The sequence below is a fragment of the Drosophila yakuba genome, chromosome 2L (genome assembly GCF_016746365.2).
Source record: "Drosophila yakuba strain Tai18E2 chromosome 2L, Prin_Dyak_Tai18E2_2.1, whole genome shotgun sequence".
Classification (NCBI taxonomy): domain Eukaryota; kingdom Metazoa; phylum Arthropoda; class Insecta; order Diptera; family Drosophilidae; genus Drosophila; species Drosophila yakuba.
The window spans coordinates 11,823,634-11,844,684 of NC_052527.2; the positions used below are offsets into that span (position 1 = coordinate 11,823,634).

The 21,051-nt window shown below is 39.1% G+C and overlaps 1 protein-coding gene across 3 annotated transcripts; it reads right to left on the reverse strand.

The window, feature by feature from the left end:
• Nucleotides 1-234: 234 nt before the first annotated feature.
• On the reverse strand, nt 235-20,638 carry LOC6527826 (lachesin). 3 transcript variants are annotated; one of them, XM_039370804.1, is made up of 10 exons: nt 20,429-20,638; nt 15,024-15,715; nt 11,291-11,397; nt 9,560-9,776; nt 8,539-8,697; nt 8,314-8,442; nt 3,988-4,138; nt 3,747-3,889; nt 2,060-2,191; nt 235-1,907 (listed from the first exon to the last, which is right to left on the reverse strand). In XM_039370804.1, exons 2-10 carry the CDS (start codon nt 15,346-15,348, stop codon nt 1,663-1,665), a joined length of 1,608 nt encoding a protein of 535 aa, XP_039226738.1. In that variant the 5' UTR covers nt 15,349-15,715; nt 20,429-20,638; the 3' UTR covers nt 235-1,662. The 3 variants fall into 3 exon arrangements, with proteins under 3 accessions (XP_039226738.1, XP_039226737.1, XP_002088899.2); XM_039370803.1 differs by having other exon boundaries at nt 20,410-20,638; XM_002088863.3 differs by having other exon boundaries at nt 235-1,847; nt 20,410-20,637.
• Nucleotides 20,639-21,051: the final 413 nt, after the last annotated feature.

Here is a 21,051-nt window from a genome sequence, read left to right on the forward strand (position 1 = left end):
GTATTCAGACTTCTGCTTATCGATTTGAGTGAATAGGAACGTTGTTATGGTTGCTGTTTTTCCACGGGATGGGTATGAAAAATGGATACAATAAAATTGCATAACGAATAAAATGCGGTCAGAGTGAACTGGACCTCCTTTCCTGTTGCAGCCGTCTGCTAGATCGGAGTGGAAAAAAATATCAACCAGGTTAATTGTTTATTAATGTTTTGCAGGGTTTTTTTCTTTATTTTGTTTAATATGAATGTTTGGTGTTTGCATGGGCATTATTTAATTTGGTTGCTAATTAAGCATTTAATACATCATTCTTGTTCCTTGCCAAACGAAATGCATTTCGTTTTTATTTCAATTTGCTCACTTTCATTACTTTTAATAATTTCCGTGACTGCCCCCTGAATGGCATTCTGTAGCTTTATTTGTCTTTTTGGGATTTTTATTTAATTTAATGCCTCAGTTACAACTCATTTTATATGTTATGCTTAAATACATGTTACATAAGTGTAGTTCGTGTATGCGTGTTGTTTTCTTTGTATATACGTAGTCTATATTGGTATATAATGTAATATATTTGTATATTCTTTTTCCATTGTGTCCATAGCTCTGCGTTCAATTCAATTATATTTCTCAACATCCAACATGCTTCCTTGCTTCTACTTTAATTTGTCTTTAAAGCAACACAATTTAAATTTATTTTATTTTAGCTTAAATGTTTAACATTTCGTTTTGTCTTTACATTAGTAAATTTATAATTCTGTTATTAGTTACATCATAATTAGGCTGTTGCAACAATCAAACAAGATCTTATCCGATGATCCTGGGTGTAAATACTATGTGGACCATATTAAAACAATATTATATAAATGAATGATAAATCGAATGTTATATTGTGACATACAGAGATTACACCCCTTGTTAAGTGTAGGTTTTATTCTATTTTACTCAATTTTGATGTAATTTTACAAATTATAGTTTATAGTGAAACTTGCCTATGTCTACAAAACTGTATACGTGTTTCGATATTTTTGGCCTAATTAAACAATTTCCATGATCGATATGTGTGATGGCTTATTTTTCTTAGCCTAATTTGCATTTCTCAGCTTGCAATCCTTAAGGCATATGCATAATAATATAATTAGGTGTATGTAATCTTATATGCAAGTGTGAGTCAGCAGCGTTTAACGCACGAATATATAGATGTGTATGCATCGCTTTAAGTATAGACCGTGGTAGATTATATATGATAACTATGAAACTTTCTCAGTTTGAAGCACAGCATTGAAAGCAAAATGAAATTGCATTTACCCTTTGGTTGGTTCATCTTACCTTCTAGAAATAGATGTATATGAGTGTACATAGACCCCAGAGAAAGGGCTTGTGATTGATGGCTGGTGGCTGATGGCTATACATATGCTTAACGAGCTCAGTCGGACCTGGTCTCTCATATATATAGATATATATATGTATACCTTGTGACGTATATGGGGAAAGGGCGGATTGTATTTAGGGTCTCTTATACTAGGGTCTAGTTGATTACACATACATCTTTGGTACGAACGTACGTAAATGCTATTCGCGAACGTTACGTGTTACGTGTTACGTAAAGCCTTACAGCTAGTACCATACATAGTTGAATGTGGTAACTATAAGCTAGATTTGCATTAACTAACATAGACTTAGACTAAGGCTAGAACCAACCGCAGATCGGATTGTTAACAACAACGTCGCGACGACGACGAACAGCCACGCAATGGCCATCGAAGGGTTGTGACCCCGAGTGGTGACCCCGTTGGATTCCGCATCCGCCTCGTTGGCGTTGCCATTGGCCAACAACGGATTCTGCGTCTTATCTAGGAAGGATTTTTGTTCAGATAAACCGATTTCGTTCAAATTCGATTGATATCGCGTATCTGAGTGGATGGCCATGAAATGGTGGGCATGGAATGAAATAGAGCACAAATAGAAGCCGAAGAAATCGTGAGAGTTGGAAGGAGTGAATCAGTGATATCAGTAGGGTGCTCGGGTATAGAAAGTATAATGTAGGCATAGTTTATTCACTCACTTTTGTCCTGCGCATAAATCGATCGTGTGGAGTCGGGGCCACCATATGCATAGTTATTGTTGATCCCATTTTCCGCCCAATGCGAATCCGTGGAGTAAATGCCCGATGAGGCGGTGGTCGGGGGATATGAAACTGAAAAATATTTAGGACAATTTTTATTATTATTTAATATAAGTGTATTATAAGGTATAAAAATAAAACTGAACTGGCTACCTAAAACTGCGTCTATAACTCTATTGATATCTGTGGGAGGTGTTTTACAAATTTTATTAAAGACAACAATAGGATCAACATTTTTGGATTCTTTTAAAATGTACTATAAAAGAACGGTTTTATTTTATTGCGACATTTTATTGTACTGAATTTTTATTTGCGTTGTCCAACTCATCGACGAACAATAGCATACATAAGAATTCTATTTGTGGAACACTGTACTTGTTTTCATATAATTTACATTTTTTTATTTGGCATTTGCAGCACGTTTCGTTAAATTTTATTTTTATGCACTGTTTGGTTCTGTACTTATTTAAGGTTTGATGGAGTCTCACTTCACAGATTTTTTTTTGTATCGTTCTGAATAATTTTTGCAGTTGTCTCTCTTTGGGTACTTCATACGCCCCAGTGGCTTATGCGAAATGCTAATTATTTTGTATTTTCATAATAATATGTCAATATGAATATTTTTGTCTGCCGCGGGGTAGCGCAATAAATGCCGTCAATAATAAAGGGCTATTGCTTTGTTCGCTTCCCGTTTCGATTTGTTGAAACTATAATTGAACTGTTTAAATTTATGCCAGCCGTTTCAACAGCTGACATTTTCCGCTGAATAATATATGAAAGGATTCTATCAACACAAACAGCTATATCCTCTCACATTATAAAACAACATTTTATTCTTACTCTTTGGGAACTTCTAAAAAGAAGTGTGTTTCATCATCAGTTTCGCATTTTTTGCACACTTTAATCTCAGTCAGACTTTCAATCCACTGTCAAGAAACAGCAATAACCATTCCCCAAATCGATAACTTAAAAACGTTCGCTACCATCGAATCCATCACGTAATTAAACTAAATACGTGATATTAACTTGCTACCAATCTTATGGCGCATACACGCTTTCCAACTTTAAGGCCAAGATTCGCCATTGACTCATATGAGACTGAAACTTCTCAGCGCTCTTGGGCGAGGATAAGCCAGAGAAGCCTGGCCAAAAATTCCACACCTTGGTATAGGGACGTGACTTGATTTTTCACTGGCTTGATTATGGCCGCTCAACGAGCTAGAACTACCACATTTCTGGCCGGCTATTTCGGTTCATTCGGGCCAAGTTGCACATGGCACAAAAAAGGAGGAGAGTGAGTTCTCGTAGACAGGCAATTAAGTCGGGCCACGAATGTGAACGAGGATTTTTTGTACGCCCCTTTCATTTTGGCATTTCCTTTGGATTTGTCCCTGGCACGGACAAACATCTAAATGACTTAGATTTGTCAATTTGTGTTAAGGCCAATGCGGTAGTTTTTCAATGCCTCGAGTTCTCGAATCGGACCCACTGGACATGGAGAGCTTAATTAGTTGGGTTTGAACTGGCAATGAAAGGGCTTAAAGAAAGAAATGCATTTCTTTTCTTTTATGCTATGGGCTCTTACGTAACTGATTCTAGTTAAAATATTTAGGTGCTCTTAACTTACCGTACAATCGTATAATGCCATCCGTTTCCCCCCTTGGATTCTTGGCCACACATTTGTAAATGCCGTCATCGCCACTGCTCACATTGATGATGGTCAACTTCATATGGGTTTTATAAGCTGGCAATCCGACTGTGGCCTCCACTCTGCAGCGGAAAAATATGAATGGAAATCGTATTAACAGGATATAATGCATAATTTATTTAAATGTGTTTTTTAAGCATTTTTGAACGTGTTTACTCACTTGTACTTGTGCGAATCGTGAATGATTGGTCCCTCGCCACGTGTCCAATAGTTCAGAGATGTGGGATGCGCCTCAGTGAAGCATTCGATGGTGACGTTGAAACCTTCTGGAGCACCAACCAACTGATGGGGTATAAGCAGCATTGGGGGAACTGCAACGAATCATATCAAGATTTATATAGTTAAGAGCCCGCAGGAGCCCTACCTAAAATTCTACATTCAATCATTTTGCGTTTCTCCATCATCTAACTGCTGCTCGGACATTTCGGTAATCAAAAAAGTTCAACTCAGCAAATTTATAAACTCAACTTGGAAGAAAACTTGTGGTCAAGTTTTCTATAATTCATTTGAGTTAGTTCACAAGTATTTTTTCTCATTTTTTATTGACAAACTACAAAGTTTCAAGACCAAAATATATATGTGAATATGTTAAATATATTTTTTGCCTGTTTTTATTTTTAGTTTATGCAAATGCTCTATTTTAGTTTTGATTTAAGCAGGCATTTTCTGCTCAGGCTGATTTTCATTTAAATTGCAAGTCAAGCCGAGTTACCGAGCCACCAAGAGAAAGTTCTCGAAAGCCTTGAATAATGCGAAAAAAAGAAACTATTTTCTTTCAACGAAATCTTATGAATAGCATTATTCGGAATTTTTTTGCCATCCTGAGTCGGCTTGAGTGCCAGCTTGCAACGCCTGCACCTTTGCAATTATATGCGAGGACATCTATGGAAATCCAACCTTTGCCACCTCGAGAAACCAAACATAAAAACCTCCCGCACTTCGGGCGCATTTGGCGCACAGTTTTAATTAAGATATTAAATGGGGAAATGCCGCAGAGAGTGGGACTAATGAACACTCGAGCACTACGTTTTCCTATCATTATTGTCAGCATCCCAGCAGCGTCGGCATCTTCATCATCATTAAGGGGGCACAATGGATGTTCTTCTGGCATATTTTTTGTTTTGCCTTGTCATTTGTCTGCCTGTTTTACCTTTTGTTGATTTATGTCCACCAAGAGTTGGCAATTAAGCTGAAGGCAAACGAAAAATGGCATGGAAAGGGATTCCGCCCGATGGTCCAATTGAATTTTTAATCAGCTTGGACACAAATTAGCGTCGGTCCTGCTGGCTTTTTTGTACGCTTATGAAAAGTATCTCGTGGATCTTTTGTATTTTTGATGAGGTGCACAGAGCCATCAGAGCTGGGTATAATCCTTTTTACCAAAACAAGCTTAAGTGTGACGAAGTGAGCAACTTAATTAGCCTGTCAGCGAGTTGGGTCAAGTGGGTTAGTTGGTACTCAAATGGTTCTCTCCACGCCAATTACGAATAACAGAAGAGAAGGAAAATCCAATTTCCCGTCTCCCATCTTTGCCTTTAGATTTCCCAATCTACCAATAATATTTTGATTGGCAGATTCTTTAATAAAAACACGAAGATTTTTCTTTGATTTTTCAAACTTATGGGGCAGCACACTCTCGCACACACACTCGCACACACACAGGAAGAGCCCGAACAATTTGTTAAAACAACTGTGACAGCTTGCATATGTCCTTTGGCTGGGACACACATACATTTACATCGGGCCACACACGCATACGTTTATTTTTGTGGCGTGCGTTGCTTAGCAAGCAGGAAGCAACAAATTCAGTTTCTGTTTCCGGTTCCGAAGAGTGAGACAGGGAGAGAGAGTGAAGGAGAGAGAGACTGGTTCTTATATGTACATATTTCTGACTGCATACTGATTTGTTGCCTTTGTGCAACCGACACAGAAACAGCAATAGCACTAGCAACAGAAACAGAAACAGAATCAAAATCAGAAACGGAAAAGTTCGCCGGCAAAAGGGCAACATATGCTGCAAACGACCCTTAACCTGTCCCAATCCAAAGAAAACCGTCCAAGGCAAAAGCCAAATGCGAAACATTTCCCTCACTTATTTCGTATGCAGCTCAGATATGCCATATTGATATAATTTCTGTTCATTTTTCGCCAGAAGACAACTTTTGAGCGCAGCTTAAGCGAAAGTCAAGCAGAAATCACCTTGAAGTTGTCGTTCTCCTTTATTTCCATTCATTTTAATTGCCCACACAAAAGGGAAACTCGGAACCCGGGACCAAGTGCCGACTGTACGGGATGGAAGGACAAACATTTGTCCGGGATAACAGCTTCTTCCACTCCTTTCGAGCACTGATTTAAATTACAATTGAGTGGCGACAATATTGGCGAAAGGAAAGCCGGAAAAGCCAGCAAGCCTGGCCGGCAGTCGAGTCAAGCAGCTGTTAAGTGCCACAAGGACTCGCGTAGAGTCAACAATAATTTAGCTTGGGAGGTGGGACGCGGTGGCCTGGACATTGAGTGACATTCTTTTCTTTCCGCCCCCGACTCCGCAGAAAATTTCTAGAAAAAAGGTGAGCTGACTGCGAGTGTAAACAACTTGAAAATTAGCCGTTAATGAAGCCTCGTTAAGGGGTTGAATGGTGGCCGAGAGGATTACTGTTGAAGTGGCAGCATTGTCGAACAGTTGCGAACCATTGATTGCACCACCGAGCAGACCGGGCAGAGCATCCTGGAAAATGTCCTGCGACAATATTTGTGGAATTAGTGCGGGTCGAATTGGGAATGATGGCAAGGACTTGATTGTCGCACAGGAAGATTGTGTCTGGGATTCCTTTATCCTGCTCTCGGTAATCGTCGATTGGTAGAGGCTATCAGTCGATTGAATACGGGTATGGATTGTAATGTAAGCTGGTTCAATTTCCTCTATTAGTGTACGTCTTAAGGGACTTGAGCATACTTAAAGGAAATCAAAACGATATAAGCTCTACATAAGAGGACTCGCTTAAAAAAGGAGAAAATTCTGCTAGAAATTTAAATATTTGTATTTTATAATCTTTTCCAAAAAACCCAAATGTTAGATGTTTCATAAATTAGTGAATGCCTGTGTAATACGCCCTGAAAAATATTTAAAATCTATACAATTCCCTTACCTATTTTTTTTCAACCACGTGTTCACTTTATCACCATTCCAATTTAGATACACAGATTCTAGCTACAGAACCTGAACACTCACAAACACTCGCATTCAACAATTCCTTTTTTATGGAGGACATCTGCAGCAATCAAGGTATTTTCGACTCTTCTGTTTGTATTTTGCCCATTTTTTTGCGACTCCCCTGCCACAAGTGTATTTGGTATTGCACTTTTTGCCGGCCAGAGGTTAGCCAGTGTCGACTGTTAACGGAAACTGGAACTGGTTTCAGCCCAGTTTGGTATTGGGCATGGTATTGCGAGGGGGAATTGGAACCACTGTTCGACGGCGGTTTGTTTGGTTACAGCAGCGAATGTCGTGTACAAAACAAAAATAGATTTATGCTTGCGGCATTTTTAAGTGACAGCAAACGAGCAAATTTCTGTGACGACTACGACCACGACCACGCCCACTGAAAGCCCTAACGCCCACCTCCCAGGGCATGACAGGACTTGACAGCACATGTGATGTGTCTGTCGCCTGTAATAAATCTTAAAAAAGTGCACAACGGCAAACGCAGTGATTTGATTCTGTCTTTCCATTTTTTTTCATGTGCCGCTGCCATAGTATAAGCCACAAACTGCAGCAGCTACAAGTGTGCTACCAATTGAAAAAAAGTCGTAGCCATGGGCCTCTTTGTGGGGCTTTTGCGGGGACTTTGGTACCGAGACATGAAAAGCAGCTTTAAGGCATTTGCCAGTTGTATTTCCTGACCAGAGAGTTGTGCACTATAACAGGTTACTCTAAAAAGAACACCCAATTTTATTTTGTATTCCTACTTAATGTATAATTATTGTTTAAGCACTGCGATCGGAAGGCACTTGTTGCACGCTCAATGCAATTTATTCACATTTTATTTGATTATTTTAAACAATAAAAAAATATTAAAACATGATAAAAAGCGAGACAAACACTTAATCAATTAATCAGTGCTATGTAAAATAAAAATAAGCCATATCCATGGTAGCTTCAATCAATCCCTAACAATTTTTCCCGAAAGTTCGACTTTAATCCGCTGCAGCCAAATGGAAATATGAGCGGTAACGAAACGAAGTAAACAAAAAAAAAAGTAATAAACCCAACCATTTCAACAGCAAAATAAATTCCCAGTACGCACGTAACAAAAATAAATTGAAAACCAAAATGAAAAACTGTGGAATGCAAATGGAAACAACAACGCATTTATTTAGATTTTAACTAACTTTTTCGCGAATCTGGCAACTATTACTATCCAGCAAGAGTGGAATTAAAGGATCCTGTGGTTACTTAACTAGTTGTTCAAATAACTAATGTACTTACAGTCCACGCTGACTTTGATGCGCTTGGAAACCGTGGGAGGAACCCCATTGGAGGCGATGCACAGATAGGCGCCCATGTCCAGTCGCGAAATGCGAGTTATCTCGAGGGTGTCGCCCTCCCATTCGTTCACTGCAAAGGTGGAGCAGAAAAAAGGGGGGTGACAATCAGTTGGGGAATGTGACAGGGGAGAGCGCTAAATGATTGATGCAGTGCATCCGCACTTACCTATGTGATTCTTATTGATGGCTATGCGCGAGTTATCGTCGCGCTTCCATTTGATAATGGGTCTGGGACTGCCACTGGCCCGGCACCTCAGCGAAATGTTGGCGCCCTCCCGCACAATCACATCGCTGGAGCTCAGCGAGTCGTCGATGTTGGGGGGAACTGGAAAAGAACGGGGTGGGGGGAAAAAGGAATTTCATCAATATCCGCTAAACTCTGGTAATCCTCTTAAATAGGTGCAGTCAGCAGTCATTTAAAATTGAACTCTGACCTCGTATTTATGCATGATAAATATTTGCCAGCACATAAAAACTGCAGTTTGGCATCAGGAAATTGCTTTTAACGCAAACTGTGCTGTCGCACAGCAATTATTTTCCAATTCCTCATTATTCGTTGCAATCGAATAGCATTTATTGGTCATGCAACGGGGATCGCATTCTACAATTTTCATTTCATTTCGGACATTTCGGTGTGGTGCTAGCTTATGTGCCAGCACAATTATCAGTGTTTTTAATATTTCATTTCATTAGAAAAACATTTGATGTAAGCGGATACATGCCGTACATTTTCATATATCGCACTTGTATGATTTTAAAGTTCGCTCTATATCTTTTTTGTTGTCCGCGTACAATTTCGTTTCTTTTGCTCGCACTTTTTAATTAAAAGCACGCGAATTCGCTCCCTTTTCCACAAATATGGCATGCATTTTTAATAATTTGTTTGTTGTTTGCCCTGGCAGGGAAAATAATTTCGCCTCGCCAAAGGATTCACTGAACTGTGCTCCGTTCCGGCTACTGGTCCTCGAATCCCGATTCCAGGACTCCGCTCTGGACTCCACTTCGCAGCCGGCTTTCTCCCGTTTTCGGGGTTTTTGTTTTTGTGTGTTGGCCATGTTTGCACCATGGCCGCTTTAAGGCACATAAATAATTTTTTAATTCGCCCCTTATTTGCACAGGACTTTCCCGGCAGTTCCTGCGAAAGTTCCCGAAGCTGCCACACCCTGATTAGATGCCCCGAAACTTACCCACAACGTTCAGGTAGCCAAACTGCGTTTTGGCCGTCACCGTATTGATCTGGCACATATATCGACCCCGGTCCTCCTCGTGCACGTTGTTTATGTGCAAATACCACGTGCGGTGCCTGTCGTGCTTGTCGTGCGTGACACTGATGCGCGGATTGCGCGTGATCACGTGATTGTGAACGGTCAGGATGGCGGACTGCTCGAAGTGCATCCAGGCGACCTGGAACGAGGATTGGGTGGTATTAAGCTGGAGTTACCATGTCGCCAGTTGATCTAAAGATCTGATTATGTAAAGGGATCACTCATGAATTACACTATTGAATATTGTTATGTTCCTGAGCATGAATGTTTAATTTACTTCATCTTGAAATGCTTTATTTGATATATATCTGGAATATGTGCAGCTTTAACGGCGCTGTAATTGAACTTTAATTAATCCTAGCGGGGTAAACAAAAGGCTTTTAGCTTTAATCCGATTTTTAACTATTTTTTTCCGCACTCAACCACTGCTGGTACTTAAGAAAAAATTGAACTTTTTAATAACATCCTAACACCAGTCATTTTTTTCGGTCCTCCACTGCACACGTACTATAAGGAACATACAGCAATTTCACAGCTCAGCATCAGCAGTCAAAATGGAGCAAAAGGACAAAAAAGTGGGTGGGCTGGAAAATTGGGTGGTGACAGAGAGCGGAAGCGAGAAAATTGCATCATAGTGTCGCACATAAAAATAAACGCAACCGGTTACAAGTCGCAGGATGTGCGGCAAACAGAACTGAGTCCTGTGAGAGTGTGTGGTGATAGCTATGAATTACATGCAGCCAATATATGTACATATACATCGGGGGGAAAGGATGTAAAGGAAGCCTTACTTACAGACGCCCAGCTACTTAAACATGCCATTCGACTACAGCTAAACCAGGTCCCACCGCCTTCGCCACCTTGGGCAGGAGTTTTCCAAAGGTTTTTCCCCATTTCCCTGCATGCACTGCACGTTTCTCGTTTTGCAGCACATTTTCTTGTTGCTCTCATTTACACCTCAATTTGATTCTATTTCCTGCGTACCGACAGACTATCGAATGGGTTTCTGGAAGCCAACTGGCGCTAACAAGGCCGTCTATGATGGCCACTTGAGCCGGGGAAATCTGGCACTCCAAGTGTCCCCTAATGATGCCCCCAGTTGGTGCAAGTAAGCCGCTTTCGCCATTCATGGTAATGATCTGCTTAAGCCCCTTAAAACCACTGGCATTCAAATGCTTGATTCGGGAAGAATGCAAACTGCAGTCTGCCAGCTGAAGTCAATGGAAATTAATTAGTGGGCTCGTTCCCCATTGCGCTGCCAGCTCATTTGCTATGCACTCCCGGTCTAATCTTTTAAGGCATGATTTTTATGCCAAGTAATCAAATCATTAGCACTCATTACAAGCTGCTTAATTAATAAATCATTTCACGTCCCTCCTCGTACAAGCAACCCCATTTATTGTGGCTCTTTCGCTTTCCTTTGCTCTGTTTGGACTTCTTTTTGCCGCTGAAAGGAAAACGGCTAATGGTGCATAAAAACTAAGCGGTTCAGCGTCAGCACTTTTCTGAAAAGATTTCATGGTTTTACATGGCAAGTGGTAAAATTATTTTTGTCGCTATTTAAGTTCGTCATGAAGTAGGGATTTAAAAGGCAGACTGCACTATTACTGTAGCTAATTACTACTTATGTATGGCATGGTATTTTGAACTCACCTTATATGAGCCCAGATTTTTCACGGAGCAACCGAGTTTAACATTTCGTCCAGCAGGTACAGTTACGTTTTCGATGTATTCAGTAAATTCGGGTTCTTCGACGACAACTACAAAGCACAGAGATTAACAAAACAAGAGGTAAAAAAATTAATTTATTTTAATTTAGTGCATGAAATATTCAAACCGTTTTATTCCTATTTGACTTAGTTCTATGTCAATATGCCGCTCATGAATTTGCATAATCAAATAAACCATAAAAATCAATTATGCGAACGAAATTAATTGTAAAAATGTTTCGAAATTCGTGTGGCAGCAAAGTGGGGGTGGTGTTGGCGTTGGTTTGAAAAATGACACTTCGGGGTGCAAAATAATTATTTCATTGATTTTTGCGTCGGCTCATTATTTTTGCTGCTGCTGTTCGGGAATTTGCTGGCGGGCAAGTCGAACAACAACAAATGTGTACAATTATAATTAAACACATGTTTGATCACACAACCGTAAAGGAAATTTCACTTAAATATTTGCTTCCAACATCAACAAGTTAAACTCTTTTTCGGAAACCCTCGATGCGAAAATATTCAGCCAATACTGCAGCTGCATCGATTATCCTTTAATGACCATACAATTTGGTCGCAATGCATTTAAATTGTGCCGTGAAGGCAACTATGAAAGCTCCTAGCGGCTTTTCCCCCATTATTCAGACAAATATTGATAGACCACCACGGGCGACAAGTGGACAAATGGGCTTGCCAAAGAGAAGGAGACTTAGCTTCATTCATTTAGCTGCTAATTTAGTTGAGCCAAGCAAATATTTAATTTAGGAATTCAATTTTTGTTTGCTTTGAGCATGATAGCCTAACGAAATAGCTTCGGCAATTCAATTAAACTGTTTGAGTTGCAATTATTTAATCGCATTCCTGAAAAGGCAACAATTATGCATAACAAATCACACGATTTCAATGAAGTAGAAATGCGACTCAGAGGGACAGTCAAAGACTTTTGAGATTGTGTATGAGCTTGGAATGATTTCAAAATCACATTATTAAACTGCTTTTTACTCAATTTAAAGTTTATTTGAAGCAAAGGGTATTACTTTATAAGCCAAAAATTTAATAATCCTATTGAGTCTTTTCCCGAATTATTTTACCATTTTAATTTTTATTGGGTCTTTGTGAATTTGATTCTGCTTTGGTCCTCATTTAGAGGAACACAGGCAATGTGCAAATTTTAATTAGAATTGAGCTGGCCGCATTTCTATTTGGGCAACTTAATTTCACGACCCAGAAATGGTGTCGAACTATTGCTTTAGCTTAATTAGATATTTATGATGACGACTGTGTGCCTGACAGTCATGTGTAGGTAGTATGTATAATGTAAACTGAAACCCAAATAGAGAGTTATGTACAAATATGCAATTCCCGAATCGAAATGTGCAGAAGTCGTTAGAATTTGACTGACTCCACGAGGCCAGGGGCGATGCAAACAATAAGCCAACCTCTCCGCCTTTTCGGCCGCACCCTCCAGTAAAGTGCAACTAATTATGAAACAATAGCACAAAAGTTTCAGCACAGAAAATAGAGACTGATTGAGGACCAACATAAAAATAATATGTTTTATTACATGAAATTAATAAAAACTTTAAATCATTAAAAAACATAGGTCATTTAAATATAAAGTTCGTTATTAGGTTGTGAAAACATCACAGTGAATTTGGCAGTGAATTTATTTAATTGAGAATAAGTAGTTTAAGTTTTTATTATCGGGATACATATTGAATATAAACACTTTTCTTCAGCTTTCGCCAGTGGGTAGGTTCTTTTAAGTTATTCATATTGCAATGAAAACAATACTACTTTTTTTGAGTGACTTATACAGGCGAAAAAACAGGACCGATGGGCATATTCTGCGACCCATTGATGCAATTCTAGCGTGGGAAGTTTACGCAATGGGCACCAGAGGGGGAAAATGGCCTGCATAATCATGGGATTTCATACAGCTGCAATTTTCGCGCCAGAGCGCGTGTCTGCATATAAATTTTGTTGAGGTCTCAGCCTTTTGCTGCCATGCCCCCACGCCCACACGACCACGACCCTAAAATAGAGGCAACAAGCAATCAAATGGGAAGTCTGATAGAGATGACAGTTGTTAACTTTTTAGAATTCAAAAACATCAAATGTAGGCTTAAGAATGCTATTTTTAAGAATTTTTTAAAAATATTAAATAATTTTCTCAAAATATGCCATTCTAGAGGAAAATAACATAGTAATGATGATCCTAGATGTAACTTAAAATTATGTATATTTTTTTGTGTACCTTATACAGAAGATTGTGAACGAAAGAATAATTTCATATCAAGAAACTATGACCTCTATATGGAGAGAAACTGTTAGTGAATAAGAAGGAACTAAAATATTATGGCATTATGGCTATTTATGATTAAAATATTGATTCTATTAGTAATTTTATTATTGCGCAAAATGTAAAATTATTACACAAACAGATAAGATTTCATGTTGCCTTTAACTAAATATTCAGCAGTTAATTGAAGTTGATATTGCATTTTTGCCTGCACAGTGAAGGTGCTCGACTCATGATTAAATTCGCAGCTCGCAATGCATAAACACGCTTCCTACGAGTATGATATTGGCCATCGGCAGTTGAGACTGGGCGACAGGAAGACGAGTCGGCGGGAGGATATCCACGAGGATGTGCATAAGGACGAGGATGATGCGGTGGATGTCGCCTGCTGCGACATAAATTGCGCTGCCTGAATGAATTTTGCGCGCAGTTAAATGGCATTATTGCTGTTGCTGGTTGCCACCGCTTTTGTTGCCGCTGCACCTGAGAACAATGACAGCCGGCACTCACAGCAGTTGAGTGGCAAATCGGAGTTGGAGGCGTGTTCACCCCGCGGCTCTGTCACCATTCGGGATGCATTTTTCCCCCGTCACATGGCGTCACACTCTGAACTATCGTTTCCCACATCGGAAATAAATTTTGGTACATTTTCTATAAATTCTATTCTATATGTATTAAAGAAAAATGGAATGTTTATGGGTATTCACCGAATTTACGAAAGATAAAATGAATGAAGCTTTTCCTAAATGCGCCCGAAATCATCCAATACATTTTTGCATATAACAAATAATTTAAATAAAGTTTATCCCAAGTGCAGGATCAGTAGCGTTTTTGTGTGCTGCCTTTGCCGCTCATTCTGCCCAGGTGGCTTTCCATTTTTGGCATAAAGCCTTGTACCACCTTTGCCCAGCGGCTCAAATCTCCCCCAATCTGTGGGTATTTGTCCCCTTTTCCCCATTTGTCTGTGCAAATATGATTGGCTGCGGGGGCCTTGGTCGCCTACGTGGTATCAGAGTGTTATTGATGGCATCAGACATCAGGCAGCGGGAGTCGGAAAGCAGCCAAAAGGCAATCGCGGATAAAGATAAAGTGCGATTGCAATATTTACACTGCCCTACAAAATTGCCAGTCCGTGCGAACATGTCTTTGGAAGAAGCTAAACTTTGTGAATTCTACGGTTATAGGGCAATAAAAGTGCAGAGAATTTGTGAGAATTAAATCATATAAATAAAACTTGAACTTGAACTTGAAAATTTATTTAATGGGCTTATAGGGTTGTTATTATTTTAACAAAAAAACATTTACATTGTGTACCAGTGTACTGCCACTTGAGCTAAATATTCATTTAGATATGTCACGTCAGATAGATACTCACTGTTTAAATTCGAGGTCGGCACATTGGCCCCGCCTCCGGCCACAATCACGCCATTGCTCCCGACCACCGTGCTTCCAGTTCCGCTGCCAGCCACTGGTCCTCCTCCTCCGCCCGCTCCATTGCCAGCTGCTCCTCCAAAGTTTGGAACCACTCCCGCCGCCAACGTCTTGGATCCAGACGGATGTTTGCCCTGGGCAGTAGCGATGCCCCCGCCGATGCCGCCACCGTTTAGAATCTGCGGCAAGATGATCTTGTTGGTGGAGTCCCCCGCTGTGGCCGCGAGCACTAGGAGGGCCCCAATTAGATGCCAGGACGGGGGCAACATCAACTTGCCGTTGCGGTCGACTCAGCCACAGCCAGGAGCCCCAATGATGGCCTCGCCTCCTGGCCAAAGTGCATCCTCTCGGATCTACTGGCTCAGTTTTTACCACCTCACTGCCGCGGACTGGTTTTCAAAACGCCGCGGGGTTTGTTTGTGTTTTCGCTTTTGTTCGGAGTTTTTCACACGGTTTTGTTATCGCAGCTTTTGGCTCGTGGCAATTACCAAATTTTAGATTTTTTCACAGGATTATTTCCTTCAGGCATTTACTTAATACGTTCTGTTTGTAAGCAACGCCATTGTGGTGGAATCATTTTATTAAGCTCGGGTGCATATGTGCTTTGAAATGGGTTTCACCACACCTACAATGTGCCTAAAATGTAAAATTATTTTTAGTTGAATGCTTATATAGATTGACAAAATGACTAGGGGAATACATATAATGATTGATAAAATGACTTATTCAACTCGGCCCCTACTACTATATTTAACAATCACTTTCAAGTATTGTTAGGCTTAAGAAACTAACATTTTTCAAACTAGATTTAAAAATGTACATATACAAGTTCTTTCTAGCTTTAAAGTCCGGGATATTGCCATAGGCAAAACGAAGAGAATACAGCCCTAATTCTCGAGTTTTCCATTTGACTTTGGCACCCATAAATTTGCTTTCAATGCAGTGGATTCCCACATTCCTGTTCCCTGCCCAATTGTTTGCTGTCTAGTAACTTTCCACGCATGCACACAGATGCCATGCAGATTTGCTGGGGAATTCAATAAAGTTTGGCAAAATATTATGCCATAGAGCCGCCCGTTAGCTGCCGGCCACGCCCCCCGATGCGTAGGCGTTTCGCACGTGTTGCAGCAAAGTTTAAGCCACCAAAAGGGAAAAAGGGCCAACGGAATAACCAAAAAGTCATAAAGATTTGCCTCAGAAGTCGCAACTTGAGCGCCCTCTGGCGGCCAGTTGATAAATGTTCTTTTTTATATGGTTTATCTGTGGGAAAAAAATGAAATGTCAGGAAAGGCCTAACCAGAACTGATAAAAAATACATTTATTTTCTTTTATATTTGAGATACTTGAGTCTGCGAACTTTATGAAGTCTTGGAGAAATAAAGTTTCTATACCGCATGTGCTGACAGCCAAGTTTATGCCAATTAATTTAAATGCTCTTTTCATTTGTTGTTTATCTTAAGTTTTGGTTGCTCCTCCTGCTCCCTTCCTCTCAGACTATTCGTTTTTTACTTCTACAACATAATTTTTGTTACGCCGTAGTATCTAAAGTTTATCCAAAGAAATGTGCACAGCAACTTATGACAGGCGTACAGTGCGTTTCAATGATACTAAAAAGTCGCAACTATTGTAGAAACAAACTGTAGCTTTGATTAATAGTATTGACATATTATTTTTAAGAGTCGAATTCCTTACATTTTTAACCTATATTGATATTTTTATCATTAGGTTACAATGTGTCTCAATTTGTAGTTTAAATTCATAGATCTTTGAAATATAGTAGTGTCAAATGTGCACAGCAACTTATGACAGGCGTACAGTGCGTTTCAATTGTACTAAAAAATCGCAACTAATATAGAAACAAACTGTATTTGACTAGCTTTGATTAATAGTATAGACATATTATTTTTGAAAGTCGAATTCCTTAAATTTTTAAATTCTATTGATATTTTTATCATTAGGTTACAATGTGTCTCAAGCTGTAGTTTAAATTCATAGGGCTTTGAAATATAGTTGTGTCACGCGCAGTCCTCTACTTAGCTTCCTGTTTCGTGGCCATCTCATCCAAAACTTTCTCTTAAAAATTGTATTTTTTATGGCTTTTGAGCGTGTCGCCTTCAGCTTTTTAGGGGGTCCACACGCAGCTTGCCAAACACTTGCACAGACACAGAGACAGAGACAGAGACCAAACTTTTTCCCTTATGACTCGCTTATGAAATTAAGCAATTTTGGCGCCATCTCCTCCCCCAAAAACCACGCACACATGATAAAGCTCTTTTGGTATGGACCGAAACAGATTTACCATCAGAAACAAGAACAAGAAGTCCAACAAATTTTATGCACTTTTTTATGAGTTTGGCAAAGTGTTTGTAATTAAATTAATAAATTGTTGTGGGAGGAACTTGTTCCGAATGTGTTTTTCTTGTATTTTTATGCTATGAAATTAAATTTTAATGGGGCTATTTAGTGTTTGTTTGGTTTTTGGCTGTTTTTATAATGATAACTTTTCGGTAAAACAAATTGGCATATAATTGATGGGGGATTAAAGGGATTTAACTAAACGGATGTGTAGATAAAGGATACAAATTTATAAAAAACATTTTCCTGGCTTCTGTTTCGTTTATGGTGACTAAGATCATATGTACTATAATATTTTAAAGTGGGAATAAGAAATTTAAATTTTTCGAAAAGGTTTTGTGTAAACGTAAATTAGACTTGACATTGTCATTAGCCCAAGCAAGATGTTCCTAGCTCTCAGGTGATTTTTCCTAAGCTTCTATTAATTCCTGACAGCTTTTAACTTCCAGGGTTTTGGAGGGTAATGGAGGGGAGAAAAGAAGGTAGCAAAAAGGAGCCGAAATGGAATTAAGGTATGTTTACCCATGGTCGAATATATTTTCATTAAAAGGACCATCAAAGAAAAAATAAGCTAGGTGGATTGTACCTATCACAATTTTTTTGGCACCTTAATTTAAGGTTTAAATGCAATCTTTTAACACAAGCAGTTTGAAAATTAAATTAAAATATAAAATTAAATTTTAATTTTAAAAGCCATTTAAACTTTTCTTTAATCGAAAGTTCTTTAATTTGTTTTTATTCAGATGATACATGTTTAACTGGACATAATTTACCAGTTATTTTTCTGGTTCCAGTTCTTTACTTTCAGAAGAAGTGACATATAGAACATAAATTTACCAAGTAAAAGCACCAATAAATATAAACTTTTGATCAAAGCTCACACATAATTTCGACATCATCATCAGCAGCATCATAGTTTTCCAATTTTGTGTGTTTTACTCTGCGCAATTTATAAAGTTCCTGTAACTGCAAACGGCAAACCAAACTCGAGCAAACAAAACGAAACAAAGCTGAACTCTAAAAAAAATTCAAAAAGGATGGAAATAAATAAAGAACCAATAAGCCCCGCACTGGCTGCTGAAAAAAGTTGTGAAACAGCTGACATCCATGAGTTTCCCATCCTTCTTTTGCTCTGGGTGTTTACGTGTCTTACTCAAACTGTATCAGCTCCATATTGCCATTGATCTGCAATGATGCCTGAATGCAAAACATCCCATTCTACAGTGGATACCCAATATCAGGAATTATTGCACATATGGTTCTTGAGATATTGTACATTGTTAAATGGAGTTAAACTATATAGACTTTAAAACCAACATTTTGATTTTATTAGAGAAACCATTGTAAATCTTGCCTTATTTAATAAATTTGTACTACAAGTTTTGTAGTTTCCAATGTTGTAAATTGTGAGCAAACTGTAATAGTTTTTCTTAAATATTTTCTTGTACAAGTACATTATATAAATAGTTTAGAACACAAGCCTCACTGTACTCTATGCGTTTGCTGTTTCTATCTCCTACCCCATTAAGTATGCAAGTTTTCAGCAGTTGGCAGTCTGGTCCTGGCCCTTTTCCCTGCATATCCTGGATCTCATGGATGCAGTGGGTTAATGTATTTTTAAGCTAAATTCTTTGTTTATATTTGCCTTGCTGTTTTCGGTTGTGCTTGTGTGTTGTGCATTGCGTTGCAGTGGCAACAACTGTTGTCCTTTATCAATCGCAACAAAATTCCCCTTCGACTACTTTTTTTCGAGTTGTCCCAAAACTGAACTCTAGTGGATTCATTTATTCGCTTATAAGTTTGTTTGGGAATTTTTCAGAGATTGAGTAGTGGCGTTGTGTGCGTATCTGCCGCTTTTCGGGACTTAAGGACTTCGAGGGTCCTGCAGTTAGTCTCGCTGTTTGTTTACTTTTTGTTGGCATGAAATGTGCATTAGCAGAGTTAACTGTTAATTGTTTACCCATTTCGAGTGGCTGACAAGTGAGATGTGAGTTTGTGGTCTGGATTGTAGTTGTGGTTAACCTTAAAATAGTGTTCAGCTGTTTGTATTACTCGCACTAAGATAATTCGAAGGCTTTAATTGCATTCAAAAGATGTGCAGGCCCACAATTTGTCATTCTACTAAACTATATACTATAAACTATGAAACTATATACATTAAATTATGTATTAATATTTAACGAAATGAAAATCATTACTCGCAAGATTTTCGTACCGTTCGATTTCTGATTCTTCTGTCTCTAATCTTTTTAATTATCAAAATTATTGTTGCTTATTGTTGTTCAGACGAACACGAATATTTAAAGACATACAATTTTGGGATCCGTTCATATTTGTGTAAATGAACCAAGAGTCATAAATTTATATTTTATATTTTGTAATCTAATAGGCGACATGGGTGCGGTGCCGAAAACATGTAATCAAAATGCACACCACATATGTAAGTCCGCCACTTGAGATCGTTCCCCGCCTCCTAAATTAGTCCCTTAGTGGGAGGCCACAGATAAGGTCCTTACCGCTAAACATATGCAGATGTGCCGGAGCGTGGGACCTCGATAAGGCTATTATAGGGGACTATTTATGTAGGCCTCTACGTAGGGCAATTACTTCAAGACGCGATTCTTATGTCACCTATTGAAGCCGAAGCTATGTCTAAATGAAATTAGTTTGTGTCAAAAACTCGCCGAATGAATCTCTTCTTATTTGCCATTTAACTGAGTCCTCAAAAACTATGTAACAATAAAATATTTTAGAAAGTAATAAACTTGAACTATCATATTTTAACATCTCTGTCCCGATGATCAAATTATTCTTCAGATTTAAAAAATAGAATATGTACTGAATAAATTAATTTACATAGAGTAACTTTTAGAACCCAAAACTATTCTATATTAATTCTGTGTTACTTATGCTATCTGCTTTCAACTTTACAACCACTTCAAGAAATTGTATTATCTTACTAGTAAAATGCTTACAAGTGACGGTATTTTTTACATTTTATGAGCAAAAGGCTCGATTTTTTATGTCATTTCTGAGCACGAACACGATCACGTTGAGTCAGGTGCTTCTAATTTTTCACCGATCACATGACACTTGAGTACGACTTTCTATTAGCCGGGGATCTTTCACACATACTCGTAAGTTTTTGGGGTAACACCGATAAAACGCGTCCGCTTCGTGCAGAATCCGTAGCGAAACTGATTTGCCGACGAAACTCAATGCTCGCACAGAGCCGGGCTCTGGCTTTTCCGCCAACAACAATAAGGGAAAATCTAACGAATGGGAAGTGCTGTTACGTATACGCCGCGTTGGCCGAGTGATAACAGGCGGAGGACGAGCCGACAGCCGACGGCCGACAGAGCGAGCCGAAGTGCGGCTTCGGTTTAAGCCAACCAAAGGACGCAGGATGCTGTCCACTGGTAGTTGTTGTTGCTGCCGGTTGCTGGATATGCCCGGTATCCTTGTTATGTTCGTTGGCTTGTTGTTTGCGTGCAACCGCAACCACAACAACAGACCGCAAAACACGCGACAAAAATGTTAACAGAGTCGAACCGGCAAACACCATGCCCCAAAATCACCTTTCAACGTTCGAGTTGGAAGCCAATTTCGCTGTCGAA